The following is a 22,090-nucleotide window of genomic DNA, read 5'->3' as shown; positions in this document are numbered from 1 at the left end:
TTATCTCATTTAATCCAGGTGAAGAAATAAGGACTGAGAAAGGCTGACTAACTTGCTCAAAGTCACGCAGCTATAACGTTGTCAGAGCTGAGATTTGGATTCATGTCAACTCCAAGTCCAAGGTTCTTTCCACTACACCACATCTATTGAGGGGCTCGCGTAGGTGAGCTAACCAATGTGAAAGTGCCTTATAATATGTAAGTTCCATACAAGTGCTATTTAACTATTAAGGAATATGACAACCTGCATTGATAGATATAATGGGACTGCTACTAGACTGGCAAAGAGGACTCAGAAACGAAGTTGAAAGAGTTGCTGCATACATAGATGGAAAGTGTCAGGGCTGGCTGGGTAAGGAAGCTACACATAGGAACAGAAAATCTTGAGGACTATGTAACACCATTCCAAAGGCACACTGGTGTAAACAAACCTCCCATCTCGGTTTTTAATCTCAGATTTAGAATCTCAACTTAATCACATCAGATATGTTCTAGTGTTATGCTAAAAATGTCACTTGAGCACAAGCAGAGAGGTGTGTGTCAACCTTAATTTGAAATCAGAGTCCTCTGTTACCTTTAAAGCTGCCACCTATAAAGGTGGCTGAGTGGGTTTGATAAAGGAAGCTCAGAAATTTCAGTGCTCCAATGTAACACCAGGCTGCTTTCAGCCTCAACTGTCAAGATGCTCTAATAAATGTAAGACAGCCCTAATATTACTAACACTAGATGCACAGGTCCGTAATTATTGTTGTACCCAAGACTAGCTAGCTTAGGGAAGTAAACTTATTAATGATCGCAGCTACATTTTCACTACTAAGGTTTCCACCCAGCAGAATGCATTCAAGACAACATGTGCACATTTATTACCCTTTTGGCAGCAGGTGGTCTGGACACAATGACAAGCTATAGAACATGTCTCAGTGTTTCATTAGGGCCTTGTTGTGGCCATGGGAGCTTGGCACTATTTAATTCTAGCTAAACTCCAAATCAATAACTTGTTAAAGAAAGAAACTGTCCCCGTGAGGGGCTACCAGAGTAAAAAGTTACTAACCTCAGCTTGTTTACACCAAACGCTGATGTTTTTACGCTGGGCTTTTGTGAAGTGGTCCCAAGCCTTTTGTTTGGAGGCAGAATGGTACACAGCTACTATCTGCTCAACTGTAGCATCAGATCAACAGTTGAATCAGCATCATCCAGGGATGGCAAAAGAGAGGAGAAAAGAAATAAGAGAAGCATTAGGCTTAGTGTGTCTCCTATGACACTACTGGACTAGAGCTGTGCTAAAAAAAAAAGGCTATGTGTATTGGTGTACCATGAGTTTAAAGGGGACGCAAAGGCAAAGATATCAATATACAGAAAGAAAAAATGAATTCTAGAAGGTTTAGGGTGAAATGGTGACTAAAGTTTTTTTAATACAGGCAGTCTGTATTCATTCAGGCAGGAGAGGCAAGAGTCATGGTGAATGTGATTTAGCACTTATTGACCCTGCACAACAGGACAGCAAGTGGTGAACTGTACCAGCTCCTTTTGACCACTGGCTTCTTAAACTAGCCTTTCAGAATGAGCCTGGATGCTTCATTTCAATGGAATCCATCTTTTTATTATTCTGAGGTATGTTTAACCAGAAGCAACAAATCAGAACCTAAAATGGATGGGATCTATTTTAAGTCTACCTAGATAGGCTTGTTGACTGGAGAAACACAAGTTTTATGGAAGAATAGTGTGTAAGCACAGTCCTAGGGACTATTTTTTCAGGGTCGCTTAAAATGTCAAATGAGGAAATGTGTACAAATATTCGGGGGCTTTATCGCAATCAGTTCAAGAGAAAGAAAACTTAGTCATGACTTTTTTCTGGGGAAAGAAAAAAAGGACAAGATCCTCTGCCTGGCTAGGTGTTCACAGTAAGAAGATTCAGAGGTGTTATTTCTTTCTTTACAGCCCTGTTTGTACCCTGTCTACTAATGATTTAAGGATTTATATTCCCATGATGCTTGCTGCTCTCTTTTTCTATTTTTTCTGAAGCCCTAAAAACATATGCTTTCTCTTCCTGGATTCCATGCCCATAGATACTTTCAAAATAGAAATGGAAAATGAAACAACTCCTCCTTAATCCCATTTATGTATCAGTCAAGTATAAGAAGAGTGGGCCATAACTGTTTAAAAGCAAAGTCATAAAACTGTACCTTTGTTCCTAATGTGAATACAGTTTCTTACTCAAAAGAGAAGAGTTCATAATTTTATAATACGGTGAACTAAAAACATTATTTGAGAATTTTTCTGCTCATTTAAGAGACCTTGGATAGGTTTGGAGTGGTACTAATTTTTGAAAATGGCTATTTCAGTGGCTTCCCATTCCCTCTCAGTGTCTACTGACATCCAGTAAAGGAAATGTTGAAGAAAGGAAACTGAAAACAAAAGGTAGAAGTAGCAAATTTGGCTTTTATTCAATTACCTTGGGAAATATAATTACATTTATCCCTGAAATGGAATACCTGAAAAGCATAATGATGCAAATCTGAAGCAAAGAAGCTTACAAATCCTGATGCTACATTCTAACTTCAGCAGTGAAATACCGAATTTTCCACTGGAGCCTGAGGCTGCTTGTAACTTACTTTGAGAACAAGCGAAAGTAAAATCACAGGATTGTGGTCTAAGCGTCAGTGTTTCTAAGGATCTGAAGTAGATATACCACAGAAAATGAACATAGGAGGTGCGCACATGATTCCCATGAAACCAGAGCTCAGGCATTTGGCAATATAAGGAGAGCACAAGGCAGAAGAGGGCATTCCTTCTTGACACAGGATGGCTCTGGAGCCCTGGCTCCTGTGTAGAGAGAGTGATGACTAAGTGAAGTGCCCTCTCTCCCTTCTGGCAGAACTATGGCTTCCACTCACATTGAATGAGAATTCCAGAAAGGGCCTGCTTAAACTTCTCCTTTGCTTCTTCCATGTCTTTCTCATGGGCAGCTTTCTCATTCACTAGGCGGCGGACGTGGCTGTTGGCCGACTGGATCATGGAATAGAAGTTGTTGGCGCTGCGACGGTTCACCTCTCCTCGCTCAATCCAGGTAAGCAAGGTCTGCACGGCTTCTGAGAATTTGGAATCATCTGAAAAAAGAGAATTTATTTTTAGAGTCATCAAAAGTAACCAAATCTCCATCTATTTTCCAAACATGCTGGTAAGGAGGCCACCATGGCTTTTTGGCAAAGGTTGTGAAATGAATTAATTGCAGAGGGTGAGGAACCATGCATGCACACGTGTGCACACACAGGCAGCAGGTGAGCAGAGAGACTGAAAGAATGAAAGATTCCAAAAGTAGGCAGATTGGTTGTAGTCTACGAAGAATTTTCAGAACAAGAGTATTTCTTCTTTTCTTAAAGTTTTCTTTACTGACATAGTTTTCACATATTGCAAATTTCTTAACCTCTGTGTGTGTGTGTGTGTGTGCGTGCATGTGTGTAATATATAAATTAGCAGTGAGAGAACTTCAGAATTCTACAATCTTATTTTTTAATAAGCACAAGTAAACTTGAGCCTTGAGCTTAACTTGCGTTTGACAGTAACTTTATCCTGGATCCATAGAATTAAACCTTTGGAAGGAGGCTTAAGAAAGGGTTAAATGGCAATTCTTTAGGTATAAACACTTACATCTTTGACTTTTTGTAACATCACTCCTGCATCCAGTCCAGCCCCAGGCCTTCCATTCAGTCCCAATCACAATCTATTTTGATGTAATTCATTCTATTTCTACATTTCGCCACATCCTGTTTCTCTTGCCTGAGGAACCATCCATGTAGATTTCTACAGCTAGTTAGGAGTTACTCTCTGATGTTAAAATAGTAGTCTCTGGTTCAGCTTCCAAAGCCTCTGGTTCAGCTTTCTGAGATAGCCACTTACATATTCTGCTGTTAAAGACTCCTGAGAGGGAGAGTCCATTAGCATCCCATTGCAGGCCCACTGTAGGACTCCATATCCCTCTCTAGCCAGGAACCCTTATGTCCAGTGGAACCATCTCTCACTGTAATGTGAACTTCTTACCACTTGCCTTTTTAAGTGCAGATGTGTAATGAGAGGTCAGCCTCACCGTTATAGCAGTTTTCATTTCATTACTTACATACAGTCTTTATGTTGATGCTCAGTTTTTAAAAAAATTACTGATGTATAGTTGATTCACTGATGCTTACTTTTTGCTTGAGTTCCACACAACCAGCAAATTCATTTTTTTATAAAAATTCAAACTGAGCTGTTTGGTCTTATGTGAACAGTTAAGTCTTGGACCTGGCATCTTACCAATGCTTTCAGCCTTTCCAGCTTTTCAAAGTGTACCATTATTTCTGTGTCTCTACTCTGGACTCTATGTTTTCTGCTTTTCTCTTACAGGAAGACAAATCAATCCAAACAAAGGATTTCTTTAACATGTGAAACCCTTAGGCTATAAGGTGCAAACAAGTTTGGTGAATGAGACCTATTTGCAAAGGGGGAATTAGCAGCATCTTGCTGAGCCTAGAGCACAAGAAGCAAGGAAAATTCATACTGTTAGAGCTGGGTTGGTGTCACCAATAAGATCAATGGGACACCAGCACTCATCCAGTAAAATCAACCATACTCATAGAATGAAAAAACTGGATTTGAGCTACTAACACAGGAGACCAGGCAAGGCAATTAAGGTTAAATTAGCAAAATGGCTCTGAGAGTTAAGCAAGGGGAACAGGAATCAAAACTAAAGGGAAAGCAGTCTGATTTAGCAATGTCTGGAAGTCTCTGTAGTTACTGTGTGAAATAAATGTGTGATTAAAGGAGTCCTCTTTTAGTTGGTAGTAGCTACGTCTTTGAGTAATCTAAGAAGAATATATACTGTAACTACTCTGGCCCTCCATTTTCTCATCTATAAAATGGAATTTTATCAGAGTTTTCTGAGGTCACATCAAGTTCTATTGTTCTGATTTATTCTGACTTAGAATTCAAAACTAACTTGCTATCCACAATGAAACGGGGTGGAGGTGCTTACAGGTCCCAAGTCATGGATCACAGCTAAAATTCTCTGATGTGGAAAAGTGGGAAAAAATTGTTTCTTTCTAGTCACCTGATGTATGGAGAGAAAAAGTAACTTGAGACAGTGAAGGATCACAGACACAGGTGGGAGGGACAAATTTTTGGCTCTTGAATTACTAGGTACACCTTTCTAACTGCAAGGCTTCAACACAAGAAATGCTTAGAATCCCTCAGTGGGAAATTCAAGGATAACTGTCAACAATACAAATATATTTATTACATTTCTCCAAAGAAAAGAGTTCTTTTAATCACAAAGCTCGAGTGTTTTGTATACCTTTTAGTTTTTCAGCAACAATGCTGCATTCATGATCTGAATAGTGGACCACTGGAGGTGGGGATGGTGGGCGCAACCTTTCTTCTTCCATCCTTCTACGGTGGCGTTCCTCTCTTGCAAGCATACGCTGTTTGCATTCCCACTCATACAGGTCATCTCGAGCCTGTGCAAAATCAACATGAAGCCTACCTGTGTCCTTTTTGTCAGTGCTAGAGCCCAGGCGAATGCGGTAACCTAAGTGCACAAGAGGGAGAGAGGAGAGAACAAGAACAGCCCAGTGAGTGAGCCACTGTAAGTAGCTTTTCAAGTTAGGTACTTCAGATGCAGTCACAGCAGTTTCCAGGGACCACATAACCCCAAATTCTCTCCCCACTACTAGCAAGGAGAACATTAAAGACTTGGATTATAGTCTCTGTCTCTGATAACAGTTTATTATTCCATGGTTGGGTCAGTCTTATTCATAGGAGTTTCATTTCTCCATCTGCCACCTTACCTGTGACAGAGGGAAGCTCTGTGGGTAACTGTATCAAGAATAAGCTTTATGTGGCACTATGGGCTGGAAAGAATGCAAAAGGTGGCCTCAAATTGTGGTGTCTTTGGATAACTTCAAGAGTGTCAGTCATCCTGCCACTCAGAATTTTGATAAAATTTAAATGTTGATAAAATTTAGATAAAATTTAAATAAAATCAATAAAATTTTGATAAATTTAAATCAGCTCAACATTTCAATCCCCCAAATTGCTTCCTAGATGTATCTGGTGACTTGGAACCATTTTGGAGGGGGTGGTGGAATAGATATAACGGGGAGTGGTATGTGATCCAGGTGACATATAATTTTGGATCCTTAAAAAAAGAGGTAGTATGCTTATAGTATACTGGTATAGGACTAGGATTCAGATAACCAGGATTCAAGTCCACACCTCCACTTTTGGTGTCAGTTATAGCACCAAAGTTAAATCTCTCAACAAAAAAATAAAAAAATTAAGTTTTTATTAACCTTTTAAGTTTCAGAAGCTGAGCTAGCTGCTTCCACACACATTTATCTCATTTCATTCTAAGCACAAGTTTGCAGGGTAACTCCTGCCTTAAACAAGTAAAAATATGGACAAAATGTATGAAACAATAGTTTTTAAGACATTGGACATTAGGCAATGAAGACAGAGATCACTAAGAGACAAGAACCAAATGAAGTGATCCCTAACATTTTCCAAACTTATTGCCTGGGGAGAGTTTCCAGGCCTCAGCACAGGGAGGGGAACTCAGGCAAAGCATGGTGATCTCCCTGAGTTGAGGAGACTGAACTGGGAATCCAGGGAGACTATGGCAGACAGTTTGCATGGCAGAGTACTGGAAAGAAGAAAGCTACACGGAGAAAGAACTTCAGAGATCTGAAGAGGGTCCTCCCCTATTATGTAGCTCAGTATTGATGTCTGTCTATGTGTGAATTACCTAAGCATTAGAGGTAATAATCCCTGGAGCTCATACAGGGCTAGGACTATTTCCTTTTCACACCAGCCAGAGGAGAAAATCTAATAATTCAGAGAGCATTGGATAGAGTAATCAAAAGAGTTTTGCCTTAGTGAGGAAAAATTAGCCCTAGACTAAACCCTGCTCTGGTTCTGCTGAACAAAACTTAAAAACAAGACCTAAAAAGATAAAAAAATTTTCAAGTTACTTAACTGCATTCCAGAACAAAGGTCAAGAATACTTACAGGAATGAAAAATATTTGTCACCTGGTAAAATTCACAATGTCTGGTGTCCAATAAAAAATTACCCAATATGCAAAGAAGCAGGAAAATCATAATAAAGATAAAAATCAGTCAACGAAGCAGACCCAGAAGTGAGGCAGATAATATAATTAATAGATAAGGACATAAAAATTATTATAGTTGGATTTCATATGCTTAAGAAGCTAGAGAAAAGATAGAACATATTAAGTAGAAACACAAAAGACATAAAAAAGAACCAAAATCAAACTTTTATAGATTTAAACTACAATGTCTGAGTTGAAAAGAAATCACTGGACAGGACCAATGACAAATTAGACATCGCAGAAGAAAAGATTAATGAACTTGAAGACACAGCAATAGAAACTATTCAAAATGAAATACAGAGAGAAAAAAGACTTAAAAAAATGAACAGAGTACTGGTAAGCTGTTGACAACTTCAAGGGGTCCAATATATGCCTAATTGGAGCCATGACTGGAGACAGGGGAGGGAATAGAAAAAATATTTGAAGAAATAAGGAAGGAAAAATGTCCAAATTTGATGAAAACTCAGATCTAAGAATTTCAATGAACCCCAAGTGGAAAACCATGAAGAAAATTATACCAAGGCACATCATAATCAAATTTCTAAACATCAGCAATAAAGAGAATATCTCAAAAGCTGCCATAGACAAAAGACACATTTTATGTACAGAGAAACAAAAAGATAAGGATAACATCATATTTCTTGTTGAAAACAATGCAAGTAAGAAGATAGTGGAGCAACATCTGAGAGAGAGAGAAAAAAACTGTCAACCTAGAATCCTATACCCAGAGAACATATCTTTTAAAAAAAGTGGAATAAATTTTTGATACGTACAAACGCTGAAAGAATTTATCAGGAGCAGACTTGCACTACCGAAAATGTTAAAGGAAATTCAATCACAGGGAAAATGATACCAAATGGAAATCTGGATCTATACAAAGGAAGGAAGAGCATACAAAACATATGATTTCATTTATATGAAAATCTGGAAAATGCACACTAATCTGACAGAAAATAGATCAGTGTTTGCCTGGGGAGAGAACTGGGGAGGGTTAGGAGGAAGGGATTACAAAAGAGGCATGAAGGAAGCTTTTGGGAGAGGTGTACATACTCATTATTTTGACTATGATGATGGTTTCACAGCTGTATGTATGTGTCAATAATATCAAATTGTATTTTTGAAATATGTGAAGTTCATTGTATGTCAATTATACCTAAATAAAGCTGTTATAAGGAATAATTCCCAGTCACACTAAAATATTCTTTTTAGAAAGAGGAAGAATAAATACATTTCATAAGTAAACTTTGCTAGGGTTCTTTAAAGTTTACAATGTACTTTCACACCCCCATTCATCTTATTTAATTATCTGAGCCATCAGAAAAATGGGGCTATTAATGATTACCTTGACTATTCTCCCAGGATTGTGGAGAAGATCAAATGAGAGGAGGAAATGAAACTTTTGCATAAACATACACAAGATACTGTGATGCTTTGAGGTGGTGCACTTTGTACAATGCCGGTTCCCAAAGGTGCTCAAACTCCAACAGAAAAAACAATTATGTCTACATTTCTAGCCCCTTTCTAAGGGATTTTTGTTTGTTTTAACCTCTTTCTTTTACAAAGTGGGAGAACAGCCATCCAATTCAGGAGTTTTCTAGCACGTGTAAACTTTCAGGGAGCAGGTTCAAATTTAAAGGGAAAAATTAGTTGTTTTCACATCACTGATTGCAATCTCCTTTCCTTTGGCAGCCGTGAGAATGTTTCCAGGTGGCTGTTACCAGAGAGCTGATTTCAATGACATTTAGATGGATACCTCCTGAGCAGCATGTCGTCTTTCATGTACAACTGTTCAGGGCTTTTCAAGACCTTTAAGTTTTTATTAAAATAGTCTATTGTGGAATGCTCTGTTATCATTGCTAAGGGCTGTTAAATCTTCAGTAGTTGGATTTTACAGCACTTAGCAAATGTAAAAAGAGCATTCTACATCTGCCTCCTCTTCTCCTCTCCCATGTTACCAGCCTAATTTTTCCAATGCTCATTACCTTTTCTTTGGCCTATTGCAACAGGTATCTAACTGACCTCCTCTCCTCTTACCCATTTTTATACAGAGCGGTCACATTAATCTTTCAGAGACAATCTTCTTCCTTGTTCAAGAATTTCTTCAACAATTCCCTATTATCTGAGAAGTAAAGACCCAACTGTTAAGCCTTTCAAAGTGTGCTGACGATGGATGTTTTCCCTCCTCCTTTCATGTCTACTCAGTACACAAACCACTACTTATTGTTTCCTTGAATGTTCATCAAAACCTACCACCTCTGTACCTTTGCTCATGCTGTATCTATGCACCATTGTCCACATTCAAATGCTTTCTCTTTGTCAAAGACTTGGTCTAAATGCTACCTTTCACCTTGATAACCCCAGTCAGGAACCAGACAATTTCAAATTCTCTCTCTCTCTCTCTCTCTTTCCCCCTCCCTCCCTCCCGTCCTCCCTTCCTTCCTCCCTCTCTCTCCTCTGAACTTCCATAACACTTTACCATACTTCTCGTACAGCACGCATAACTTTCAAATGTCATTATTATTAGCAATGAGTGTGTCTTATCAGTGTCTTGAGCAATGCCAGGTGCTCAATGTTTCTTTAATAAATGAATGTATGACTGCATACTAACCCTGGGTTCATTAAAGGGAAGAACTAGGTTTAACTCATTTTCTACTCTGTACAACATTTAGCACAACAGCTTACACAAAGGAGATGTCCAACAAGTGCCTGTTACGTGAATGAAGATTCTGTAAAATGTCTAGCACTTGGACCCAATTCTTCCAAATTGTTAACCCTTAGGGAAGGGTTAGTAGTTAGGGAAGGAAGTAGTTAATTGTTCTATGCCTTTCCAATTACTCTGTCTTCTGCCTTCATCTTATTTGTCCACTGCCCCATAAAGAAAAATAACAATTCAAATAAGCAAAGGATCAGCCATGAAACTTTATAATATTTACAAAGAAAATCATTCCAATTCCAATTGCCTCAGTCTCCCCAAATCTGAACTTTTACCAGGAACAAGTGACTTTATGCAGAGTAGTTCTTGCTATCTCCACTCCAACTACCATAGTATATAAGCCGCTATCACTTCTGGATTGGACTAATGCTATGGTTAGCTAACTAACCACTAGTCACCACACTTGCCCATACCCTTCAGTCCATTCTTTACCCAGAAGTGATATTTCTAAAATGTATATCAGATCACATCACCCTACTCCTTAAAATCCTTCAATGGCTTCCCATTGTATCCAGAATAATAACCTCATTACTACAGGCATAACTTGGAGATATTGTGGGTTCAGTTCCAGGCCACCATAATAAAGTGAATATCGCAATAAAGTGAGTCACACATAGTTTTTGATTTCCCAGTGCCTATTGAAGTTATGTTTACACTGTACTGTAGTCTATGAAGTGTACAATAGCATGACATCTAAAAAATGTAAATACCTTAATTAAAAATACTTTATTGCTAAAAATGCTAACCTTCATTTGAGCCTTCAGTGAGTTGTAATCTTTTTTTATAATTTTTATTTTATATTGGAATATAGCCGATTAACAATGCTGTGATAATTTCAGGTGCACAGCAAAGTGACTCAGCCATACTTATACATGTATCCATTCTCTGGATGGGGGAGTTTGGGGGAGAGTTGTAATCGTTTTGCTGGTGGAGGGTGTCACCTTGATGTTGATGGCTGCTGACTGACCAGGGTGCTGTTTGCTGAAGGTTGGGGTGGCTGTGGCAACTCCTTAAAATTTAAGACAACGATGAAGTTTACTGCATCAATTGATTCTTCCTTTCATGAACAATTCTCAGTAGCATGCAGGGCAGTTTGATAGCATTTTACCCACAGTAGAACTTCTTTCAAAATTGGAGTCAGCTAAGTTTAACAGCTAAGTTTGGGTAATATTCTAAATCTTCTGTTGTCATTTCAACAATCTTCATAGCATCTTTACCAGGAGTAGATTCCATCTCACAAAACCACTTTCTTTGCACAGCTTTAAGAAGCAACTCCTCACCTGTTAAAGTTTTATCATGAGATTGCAGCAATTCAGTCACATCTTCAGGCTCCACTTCTAATTCTAGTTCTCTTGCTATTTCCACTACATCTGCAATTACTTCCTCCACTGAAGTCTTGAGTCCCTCAAAGTCATCCATGAGGGTTAGAATCATGTTCTTCCAAACTCCTGTTAATGTTGATATTTTGACCTCTTCCCATGAATCACGAATGTTCTCAATGGCATCTAGAATGCTGAATCATTTTCAGAAGGTTTTCAATTGACTTTTCCAGATCCATCAGAGTAATCCCTATCTATGGTAGCTATAACCTTACAAAATGTATTTCTTAAATAATAAGACTTGAAATTTGAAATGACTCCTTGATCCATGGGCTACAGAATGGATGCTGTGTTAGCAGGCATGAAAACATTAACCTCCAGCAGAGCTCTTGCGTGACCAGGTGCATTGTCAATGAGCATTAATATTTTGAAAGGAATCTTTTTTTTCCTGACCAGTCAGTCTCGGTAGTGGGCTTAAAATGTTCAGTGAACCATGTTGTTAAACAGATGTGCTGTCATCTAGGCTTTGTTGTTCCATTTATAGAGCATAAGAAGAGCAGAATTAGCATAATTCTTAAGGGCCCTAGGATTTTTAGAATGATAAATGAGCACTGGCTTCAACAGAAAGTCACCAGCTGTATTAGCTCCTAAAAAGAGTGTGCCTGTCCATTGAAGCTTTGAACCCAGGCATTGACTTCTCCTCTCTAGCTATGAAAGTCCCAGATGATATCTTCTTCCAATAGAAGGCTGTTTTATCTACAATGAAAATCTGTTGTGTAGTGTATCACCTTCATTAATGATCTTAGCTAGATCTTCTGGATAACTTGCTGTAGCTTCTACCTCAGCACTTGCTGCTTCACCTTGCACTTTTATGTTATGGAGACGGCTTCTTTCCTTAAGCCACATGAACTAACATCTACTGGTTTCAAACTTTTCTTCTGCAGCTTCCTCACCTCTCTCAGCCTTCACAGAACTGAAGAGAGTTAGGACCTTGCTCTTAATTAGGCATTGGCTTAAGGGAATGTTGTGGCTGGTTTGATCTCCTATCCAGACAACTAAAACGTTCTCCATATGAGCAATAAGGCTGTTTCAGTTTTTTATCATTTGTGTGTTCACTGAACTAGCACTTTCAATTTCCTTCAAGAACTTTACATTTACATTCACAAGTTGGCTAACTGTTTGGCATGAGAAGCCTAGCTTTTGGCCTATCTCAGCTTTAGACATGCCTTCCTCACTAAGCTTAATCATTTCTACCTTTTGATTTAAAGTGAGAGACTCTTCCTTTCACTTGAACACTTAGAGGCCATTGTAGGGTTATTAATTGGCTTAATTTCAATATTGTTGTGTCTCAGGGAATAGGGAGGCCCAAGGAGAGGGAGAGAGATGGAGGAGCGACCAGTCGGTGGAACAGTCAGAACACACACATTTATCAGTTAAGTTCACCATCTTAGATGGGTGCAATTTGTGGCACCCCAAAACAATGACAATAATAATATCAAAGATTACAGATCACCATAATAAATATAATAATAATGAAAAAGTTAAAATTTCCCAGAATTACCAAAATGTGACACAGAGCCACGAAGTGACGAAATGCTGTTGGGAAAATGGCTTTGATAGACTTGCTCAATGCAGGGTTGCCACAAATCTTCAATTTGTAAAAAACACAATATCTGCAAAGCATAATAAGGCAAAGTGCAATAAAAAAGGTATGTCTGTATAGATTAAGGGACCAACATAATTTGGTACTGTTTACCTCTCAGACTTCATTTCCCTTCACTGCCTCTCTCTCATTTACTGTGCTCTAGTCATGCTTACCTTCTCTCCTCTGCTTGAACATGCCAAGTCCATTTTCATCTTAGGGTCTCTGACTTGTTCTTCCTTATTTTGGAATGCTTCTCCTACAGATGTTTGCATGGCAATCCCCTTCATATTGTTCAAATCTCAATTCAAATGTTAGAGAATACTTGCTTTCCTAGCAACCCCAGGTATGTTAGCTGTTTTTATCTTCTTCATAGCATTTATTGGTACCTGATATTGTTTACATATATATCATATTTTGCCATCTTCAGAATGTAATATCCCTGATGGCAAGAATTTCGTATACCTCAGTCTTTGCCATATCCTCAGCAACCTAGCATTCTGATTATCAGTCAATAAATATTTGATAACTAACTGACTTCCATAGTTATTTTTGAGCATCTACTTTTGTACCAGGTTATGTGCTAGATGCTGGGGATTCAAAGTTAAATAAGACACAGTCTTTCCCCTAAGGAGTTCATTCTCTGTTGCAGGAGACAGAGGTAGAAAGAGACAGTTCTCATATGGTGTTACAGGTGTCATGCTAGGAGGAAGCACCAGGCATGGCAGAAGCACTGAGGAAGGGGTGCCCAAACCAGCCTGGGGCAGAGTGGGGAGAGAAGTCAGGGAAAGATTTCTAGAACAGGTTATGATTGAGCTGGAGCTTTAGGGTATGAAGATGTGTGTATGGTGGGTGGGGGTGGAAAAGGTAATTCTAGTCAGAGGAAAGGGCATAAAACACCATGGGCACATTCTAGGAACTAGAATTAGTTTAGTGTTAGGACATGGTATGTGAAGGAAGGATTGGGAGATAATGTTGAGAGGTAAAACAGATAATCAAGGCCTTTAACACTACAAGTAAGGAGTTTTGGAGTTATCCCATAGGCAATTGGGAACTACTTAAGAACTTTTAAAGGAATACATCAGGTAGTAACATGCATTTTCCATCTATGAAGGCAAGAGAGGTTGCCATTAAGCCCAAACTTTAGCTGCCACAGGTGCAAATACACTGATCCCCAATCTCTGTGCTGTGCCTGGTGGGCACAATCCTCATGACTAAACACCTACCAGAAAGATAAAGGGCTTTGTCCACCATGTACTCCTCAGCAAAGCGAATGTGACAAAAGTTTTTTTTGCTCTTCCGAATAGCAATGATCTCTCCACACTGCTCAAACACTTCCACGATGATCTGCTCTGTACCGTTTTCAGGCAGGCCACCTACAAATACTGTTTTGCATCCTGGTGGTCGTTCTCGGGTTGCAGGAGGTGGAAGATCTAAGTGTAAGTGCAAAAGCATTTGAAATTAAAATGTTTGCTTAGGACAGACCTCTAAGAAACTTAACATGTCCCAGAGACAGCCCTACTGTCCCCATCAGACTTCTGCCTAAGAGTCCCAGAAGCATGTGGCCTCCAAGATGCTCATCTCTGCTCCATAGCAAATTGGTTGCCTGACCCTGAGAATTATTTTATTCAATGATTTGGTGATCGTGATGTATGTATACAGGATAAAGACTCAGACCCATCTGTCTCATCAACAGTTCTTTAATTTTGTTCTTTACTTTTGTTGTGACAACCCAGCTATGCCCAATTTTCAGTCATTTTTATTAAGAAGACAATTAGTGGAAAGAAATCCCACTTGGTTTAAACTTACTTTTGAGAATTCTTAGAACCAACATCCTTGAGAGAAGGGTTTGTTTAATTCAATTTGTCGTTATTGTATTCTCCCTGTTCACGCTTACAGAAAGAACTGTTTCAGGATTAATTTGATAGTGAAGGGGTGAACATTTACAAAAATATTTACAGCTATCAAAATAATGTGGTTGACAAAGTCAGCCAGAGTACAGATCATCCCTTTTAGGTTTTTTGTTTTTTAATACCAGTGAGCTCTTCCTCAGATTCTTTGCTGGAGAAGTGAGGTCCAGAGCCAATCATGCAGCATTTAGAGGGAAAGTAAACTCATCTGGGAAATCATTAAATAAAGTGAGATAAATTTGGCTGTAGGGTTATTAAAAACCTACTTAATGGGCTTCCCTGGTGGCACAGTGGTTGAGAGTCTGCCTGCCGATGCAGGGGACACGGGTTCGTGCCCTGGTCTGGGAAGATCCCACATGCCATGGAGTGGCTGGGCCCATGAGCCATGGCTGCCTAGCCTGCGCGTCCCGTTGCGGAGGCCACGGCAGTGAGAGGCCCACGTACCGCAAAAAAAAAAACAAACCCAAAAACCTACTTAATGAGATGATTCTCCTTCTGCTTAAAAAATGTGCTTTCTACTCACTTATACATAAAGCCGGTTGTATCTGCCAGCTCCTTGTTGCTGTTTATATGTAGCAAAGCATTTCCCAAGCAAAATCCTACAGTTCACAGCCCAACAAAACAAAGCATGATGGTCAAGGGTTTTCTAGTGTTGGTTTTGTATCTGCAAGGATTTATTTTGTGTAATCCGTTCTTCCCATTCAGCTCTTAACAATAATTCTCCCAGCTCAAGATTTGGAGAGCTTGACAACCAGTGATTACAGCTCACATGCAAAACTAAATGAGTTTCACTTGTAGATTAGGCCAAGGCCCCCACCTGATTCTTATCCAAGTTGGCAAGCAGATGATTTGAGAGCTGCCTTGGCTATTAGCATCTTAAGCTTCCTCACTTTGCTTATTAGTGTTGGTCAGAATAATCAAGTTCTCATGATGCTCTCTTTCCCTCTATTTAGTCAGTAAGAGGGGTAGAGGGATTCAGGGAACCTACAAAATTTCTGTTAAAATTTTAAATGTCTGCAATTTCAAGAACTCACTGTATTGGTTTTTTATTCCATAGGAGAAGCTTAAAGGGAAAAGAAGATAACCTAGTGAGCAGGAATCTGAAATGTCTAACATTAGAGAGGTTATAGCTTTAGCCAAAAAGGGAAAAATGAGATCCAGAATCTCTTGAGATTTATACTTCTGAGTTTTTTAAGAACTGGAAAGGATTCTAGATATCACACTTCCAGTGATTCTCAACTCTGGTAGCACATTAGAATCAACTTGGGAGTCAAACAAACAATGCCTGGGTCTCACTCCAATGAGTCTGATTTTATTAGGCTGGGGTGCAGCATGTGCATCATTTTCTTAAAGTTCCTCAGGCAACTCTAATGTGTAGCTATAGTTGAAAACCACTGACTTGGCCTAAACTTATAATATTCTGAGGAAAAACCTTAGCTGAGTGAGGTTGGGTAACTTATTCAAGGTCAACAAATCAGATAGAAAGAGAAGGAAAATGAACTTGGAGCAGTTAAACCTGGACTTAAACCTTAATTACTCACTGTCTGTATGACCTTGGGAAAATTACATAACCTCTGAGAACTTTGTTTTTTCATCTTAAAATAGGGATACTATCCTCTACCTTACAAGGGTTATTGTAGGATAATTGATAATCTACTGCCTATATTGCATGTGGCATAATGCCTAGCATTTGATAGGTTCCCAATAAATTGTAGTTACTATAGTGTTATTATTATTTACTATTATAGAACTCAGGTTTCCTAATTACCACTCTGAGGCTTTCTAAAATCCTACTACAAGTCTGGAGTGGAGTGATAGCTAAGACCTGGATTTCTAAACCCTCAGCTCCTTGCTTTATCCAGATCTTTAGATAAGGCTGGGTTTGGGAAGGAATCACTCTTATTGGTAGAGAAACTGTTACAGAACTGAACTTGGGTCTGCTTCACACCCCACCCTCCCAGCAGTAAAACCAATCTACCAAAATCAGGTTGTGCTGAAGGAAAGTACAGCATTTATTGCAGGCACCAAGCAAGGAGAATGGGCAGTTCATGCTCAAAAGACCTGAACTCCCTGATGGCTTTCATGGAAGGGTTTTTAAAGGCAACATTTGGGGTGAGGGTTGCAGGGTGTATGACTTTCTTCTGACTGGTTGGTAGTGAGGTAACAAGGTGGTGTTTCAGGAATCTTAATCATAAACCTTCTGGTTCCAACCAGTCTGGGGCATATTCCTTGCAGAGGAACTAGGACTCTGTTTTATTGTTGAATTATTGTTCAAGCTATCTTGCTTAACTGCTTTTCCTTTGTTTCTGTATTCCTTCACTTCTCCAATTAGTAACTGCTTGTGCCTGCTCTTTGGCACTCAGGGAAGACCTAGGAGACAAAAATCTTTTCCTACAAACAAGAAACAGGGGACATGGAGGGCCTTTTGTACCCTGTAGGGCCCGTGGTGTCCTGCTCAGTTTCAGAATCTACAGCTGTGAAGACACACATGATTTTGACCATAGAACACAACCCGGCCACTGACTATATTAGGTAAAGAATTTTTAACAACATCTATTTAGTTAGAGCCATGTTTTCAAATCTAAGGCTTCAGAATAAAATCCTGCCTTAGAACCCTTCTGAAGTTTACTATTTAAATGAATTTGATAAAGAATCTTTTTATGAAGCAAATAATCACCTTTTTATATTATTTCAGTTAGGCTAGGTTTACCTTTAGGTCCGTTGAGAGACTCTAAGGAATGTCTGGTTACTGCTATAGTTATATGTAATACTGACAATACCAAGGCTCTTTCCCTTGATGAAACCATCACCCTATTTAGATGCTGTGATTATTCTGTGGTGACTGTCTGCTAAGTAAAGGCACATAAAAGCCACTAAGAGTAGTGTCAAGAATGCTGGGGATTTATTTATTTTCCTTGGGTAAATGTAGCATTTGCTGAGATTTAGGTGTATGCCACCAGCAAGGCAATGGGCTGTACTGTCTTCCTTAATGGATAGTACTTGTTCTTTAATTAACAGCTCAAAGTACTTCGTTGTCTGGGCCCGACTTTCTAATCCCACTGAAATACAGTGATATGGGCATAGCAATGGTGACTCCATAGGAGTTAATCCTATTAATCAGGTAATGTGCTAAGCTCCTGTAACACCCCAATCACCACTCCCGATGGAGAAGAAGAAACTTCCATGTAAAAAGATGCAAGATAACTGGGAGTATAAAGCACTCTAATCTCTGGTAATGGAAAAGGAGGGGCTTCTAGCAATTCTAATTACAACTAAGCACCCACTCTGGGGAACTGTGTTGGGGCAATCAGCATTAAGATCAAAGTCACTGCTCATCTTTGAGAAGTGAGGCAGGGAGCAGCATAGAGGCCCAATAAACCATTTGCATCTTGCTTTTCAAAGGAGCATCACAGATCACTCAACTGGTTTGCCAGAATTTGCATACTGCAAAATCTTTGAGTTGATTTTATCAGAAATCCCAAGATTGAAGGTCCCCTAGACAATCAGCAGGGGTCAGATATATTTTAATGTAATCTCAACTGATCGGAAGTAATCAGAAGGCCAGCGAATCTTTATTAATTCTCAATTTATCCATTTTCTCTAATTTTCTTTATAGAACCCAGCCCTAGGAGCCAAAATGAGTTCAGCCTGTTTTGGGATGGTAAAATGAAATGATTGCTCTTTTTTCTGGCTCCTGGGTGCTTTCCCACATGCCTGCACACAGATAGCAGATGATATTCCACCATTTATTCCATGTGCACTGTTATTTCACAGTAGATGAAAAACGCAACCTCTCCATCAGAAGGTCTATCAGCTGAAGTGAAAAATCTTGACAGAATTTAGTTCTCTGGAGAGAGGGTGCTGTCCTCTTCTTATACCACCAACTGAGGACTGTTAATTGGGAATGCAGTAAATCTCTGATAGCCACCCTGTGAAAAAAAGTACCTGTGTTCCAGGGAGCTTTCTTTTGCCATACCTCTGACTCCTAGGAATCAGAGGATGTTGCTCCTAGGACAATTCACCATTTATCTTTAGGAGACTGGTGCACAGTCAGCTCCAGTCTAGTTTGATCTGTTGAATTTTTAGACCAGAACTGATTTTGCCTAGTCTAGATCAGAGAGGTTAAGTTACTTACCCAGTATTTCATGGCTATTTAGTATGGAGATCTGGGATATGAAACCAGGCCTATGTCACGTTGGGGCTCTTAATTATTATACCATACTGCCTGTTCCACTGAAGGCACAAAGCTCTACGGGCCACCTGCCAATTTGCTCTTGCTTTTCCTAATACATTTTGAGGGACTTTTGCCTAGGTGAATAATTATTGTGGTAACTACATTTTTAATATCAAGAATCATATTTTTAGAACTGGCTGAAATGTTGGAGGTATCTAGGGTAATCTAACCCAATAGCCTCACTTTACAGACAAGGAAACTGAGACCTGGGGAGGTCATGCGACTAACCCAAGATCCCTCAGGTAGTTGGTGACAGAGCTGGGGGTAAAACACAATTCTCTCGACTTTTAATCTAGTAGTTTGTTCACTATAGTATAATGCTGTTTTTTGCACATTTGATGTAGATACACCTGGAAAAGTCTAGTGGTCAGTTGGCTATATGTGTCTGAAGCTCAGAAGAGAGCCATGGACTGAAAAAATAGATTTAGAAGTTGTCAGCATGTGGTGTAATTACCTCATGCTCTCTTGGTTTGATTTCTAGACCTCTGACTTCTCCTTTTGTATTCAGCCATCCATCCCTCCATCACTCAAGAGATATTTATTGAACACGTACTATATATATCAGATACTTTTCTCAGTGCTGGGGATACATCAGTGAACAAAATAGACAAAACTTCCTGCTTTTGTGGAGTTTACATTCTATAAATTGCATAGTTTGTTAAAAGGTAATAAGTATTAAGTGAAAAATAGAGAGGGTAAGTAGGATTGGGAGTGCGGCAGGGAGGGCTGAACTTTTAAATAGGTTGTCAGGGTTACTGAAGAGGAGACATTTGAGCAAAGACTTGAAGGAGGGAGGTGAGTTAGCCATGCAGATATTTAGGAGAAGAGTATTCTAGGCAGAGGAAAGAGCCAATACAAATGCCCTATGATGGAAGAGTGCCTGGTGTGTTCACAGAACAGCATGGAGGTCAGTATAACAGGAACAATGTGTGATGGAAAGGAGAGTGGTAAGAGACAAAGTCAAAGAGATAATGTGAGAGAGGGAGGACCTTCTTTGCCATTAAAGGTCTTTCTGTGCCATTCAAGACAGGAATAAAGACGCAGACCTACTAGAGAATGGACTTGTGGATACGAGGAGGGGGAAGGGTAAGCTGGGACAAAGTGAGAAAGTGGCATGGACATATATACACTACCAAATGTGAAATAGATAGCTAGTGGGAAGCAGCCGCGTAGCACAGGGAGATCAGCTTGGTGCTTTGTGACCACCTAGAGGGGTGGGATAGGGAGGGTGGGAGGGAGGGAGATGCAAGAGGGAAGAGATATGGGGATATATGTATATATATAACTGATTCACTTTGTTATAAAGCAGAAACTAACATACCACTGTAAAGCAATTATACTCCAATAAAGATGTTTAAAAAAAAAAAAGGTCTTTCTGTGCCATTAAACAGACTTTGGCCTTTATTTTGAGTAAAACAGGGAGCCATTAAAGGGTTTTGAATAGAGGAGGGACATAGTCTGACTTAGGTTTTAAAAAGGATCACTCTGCCTGCTCTCTTGAGAATACATTGTAGGGGGCAAGGGTGAAAGAGGAAGACCAATTAGAAGGCTATTGCAATAGTTCAGAAAATGTATTATGGGGGCATAAACTGGATTATAGCAGTAATTATCATGAAAATAGTAGAATTCTAGTTATATATTTTAAGGTAGACCTGACAGAGTTTTCTAACAGATTAAATATGGCGTGTGAGGGAAAGAGAGTAGGTAAGGATTACCCTTAAGTTTTGGCTGAGTAATTGAAAGGATGCAGTTGCCATTATCTGAGATGGAGAAGGATACTAGTGGAGAAGGTTTGGGTGTAAATATTAGGGGTTTTGTTCTGAACATATTAAACTTGAGATGTCTCTTTGACAGGTAAGTGGAGATATCAAATAAGCAGTAGGATATGAGTTTGGGGTTCAGAGACAAGCTCTGAGCTAAATATATAATTTAGAGTACCACTGGCATACTTTTTTTCAGCCATGAGATTGGATGAGCATATCAACGGTATGAGTACAGAGAAGAGGTCCAAGGATTGAGTCATGGGGCTCTCCAATGGTAAGAAGTCAGCGAGAACAGAAGGTTATCAGCAAAGGAGACTGAGAAGGAATGACCAGTGTGAGAAGGAAAACCAATAGTGTGGTATCCTGGAAGCCAAGTGAAAAAGTATATCAGTGAGTAAGGAGTAATCAACTGTGTCATACATGGCTGTTAGGTCAGTTACGAAGAGAAGTGAGAATTGACCACTGGATTTAGTATTGTGAGGTCATTAGTGTTCTTTTTTTTTTTAAAGGTATGAGAAAGTTTATAGCAACTAGTAACATAAAATAAATACATATTATAATGTGGTATCATTATTGTCTATCAATTTATCAAATATTTTAAAAGCATATTATGTAAATATAATTGTCATGGTCCTTATAAAAGACTGGTTTCCAGGTATGAATGAGAATACTTGTCTAACTAACTTTATTAGTGCTATAGACATTAGTGTTCTTAAGCAAGCATTTTGATAGAGGGGCGGGGCAAAAGCCCATATGAAGAAGATTTAAGAGAGAAGAGAAGAACTGGAAACAGTAAAGATTAAGTGCTTTAAGGACTTTTGCTGCTAAGGGGTGTATAGAAATGCAAATTCCCCTTCTCTCTTAAATTTTGAAATGTTAGAATTCCTTAGGGTGCCCTGCTTGGTCATCCTCCTTCTTGAACTATATAATCTCTCTGGTGGTCATTCTAACACCTTCAAATGACCTAATGTTTCAAGAAGGACGAAGGGGTCACTAGTTCTAAATATAGTAGAGAAATAAAGTAATTTAAGGACTAAAAAGTATCCATTGGATTTAGCCCCTAATACTTTATTGGAAATGCATTAGAACGATGAAAGATTAACTACCATTTTAATTTCAGTACCTTCCACATGGAAGTGTTTGGGAGACAGCAAGCTTGGAGTTGGGCTGGAGCGGTGACAAGGACCTGGATGAAATGTTAGGTGGGAGAGAGGGGAAGGAATTGATGTTAAAGATACTTTCTAATGAAGAAACTAGACAGAAGCAGATCAGATGGGTGCATAAAGAGACTGTGAGAGTCCCTAAATCACATGACCTTATTGCTGAGAGGCTACTGAGTGCAAGAGAATATACCAGAGACAGGCAGGAGT

The 22,090-nt window shown here is 39.2% G+C and overlaps 1 protein-coding gene across 8 annotated transcripts in view; it reads right to left on the bottom strand.

Annotated features, from left to right (window-relative positions):
• ENOX2 (ecto-NOX disulfide-thiol exchanger 2) overlaps positions 1–22,090 on the bottom strand; it is a 298,480-nt gene that overhangs the window by 52,177 nt on the left and 224,213 nt on the right. For all 8 annotated transcript variants that reach the window (XM_027097557.1, XM_027097555.1, XM_027097550.1 and 5 more), the window contains 4 exons: positions 14,040–14,246; positions 5,326–5,559; positions 2,894–3,106; positions 1,051–1,157 (listed from right to left, as the gene is read on the bottom strand). In XM_027097557.1, coding sequence (XP_026953358.1) covers positions 1,051–1,157; positions 2,894–3,106; positions 5,326–5,559; positions 14,040–14,246 — 761 coding nt within the window. The remainder of the gene's footprint in view (positions 1–1,050; positions 1,158–2,893; positions 3,107–5,325; positions 5,560–14,039; positions 14,247–22,090) is intronic.

This window comes from Aethalodelphis obliquidens, unplaced genomic scaffold, assembly GCF_003676395.1.
Source record: "Aethalodelphis obliquidens isolate GAN/ISIS:26980383/991018 unplaced genomic scaffold, ASM367639v1 scaffold115, whole genome shotgun sequence".
Taxonomy (NCBI): domain Eukaryota; kingdom Metazoa; phylum Chordata; class Mammalia; order Artiodactyla; family Delphinidae; genus Aethalodelphis; species Aethalodelphis obliquidens.
This window is presented reverse-complemented; position numbering and strand designations above follow the sequence as displayed.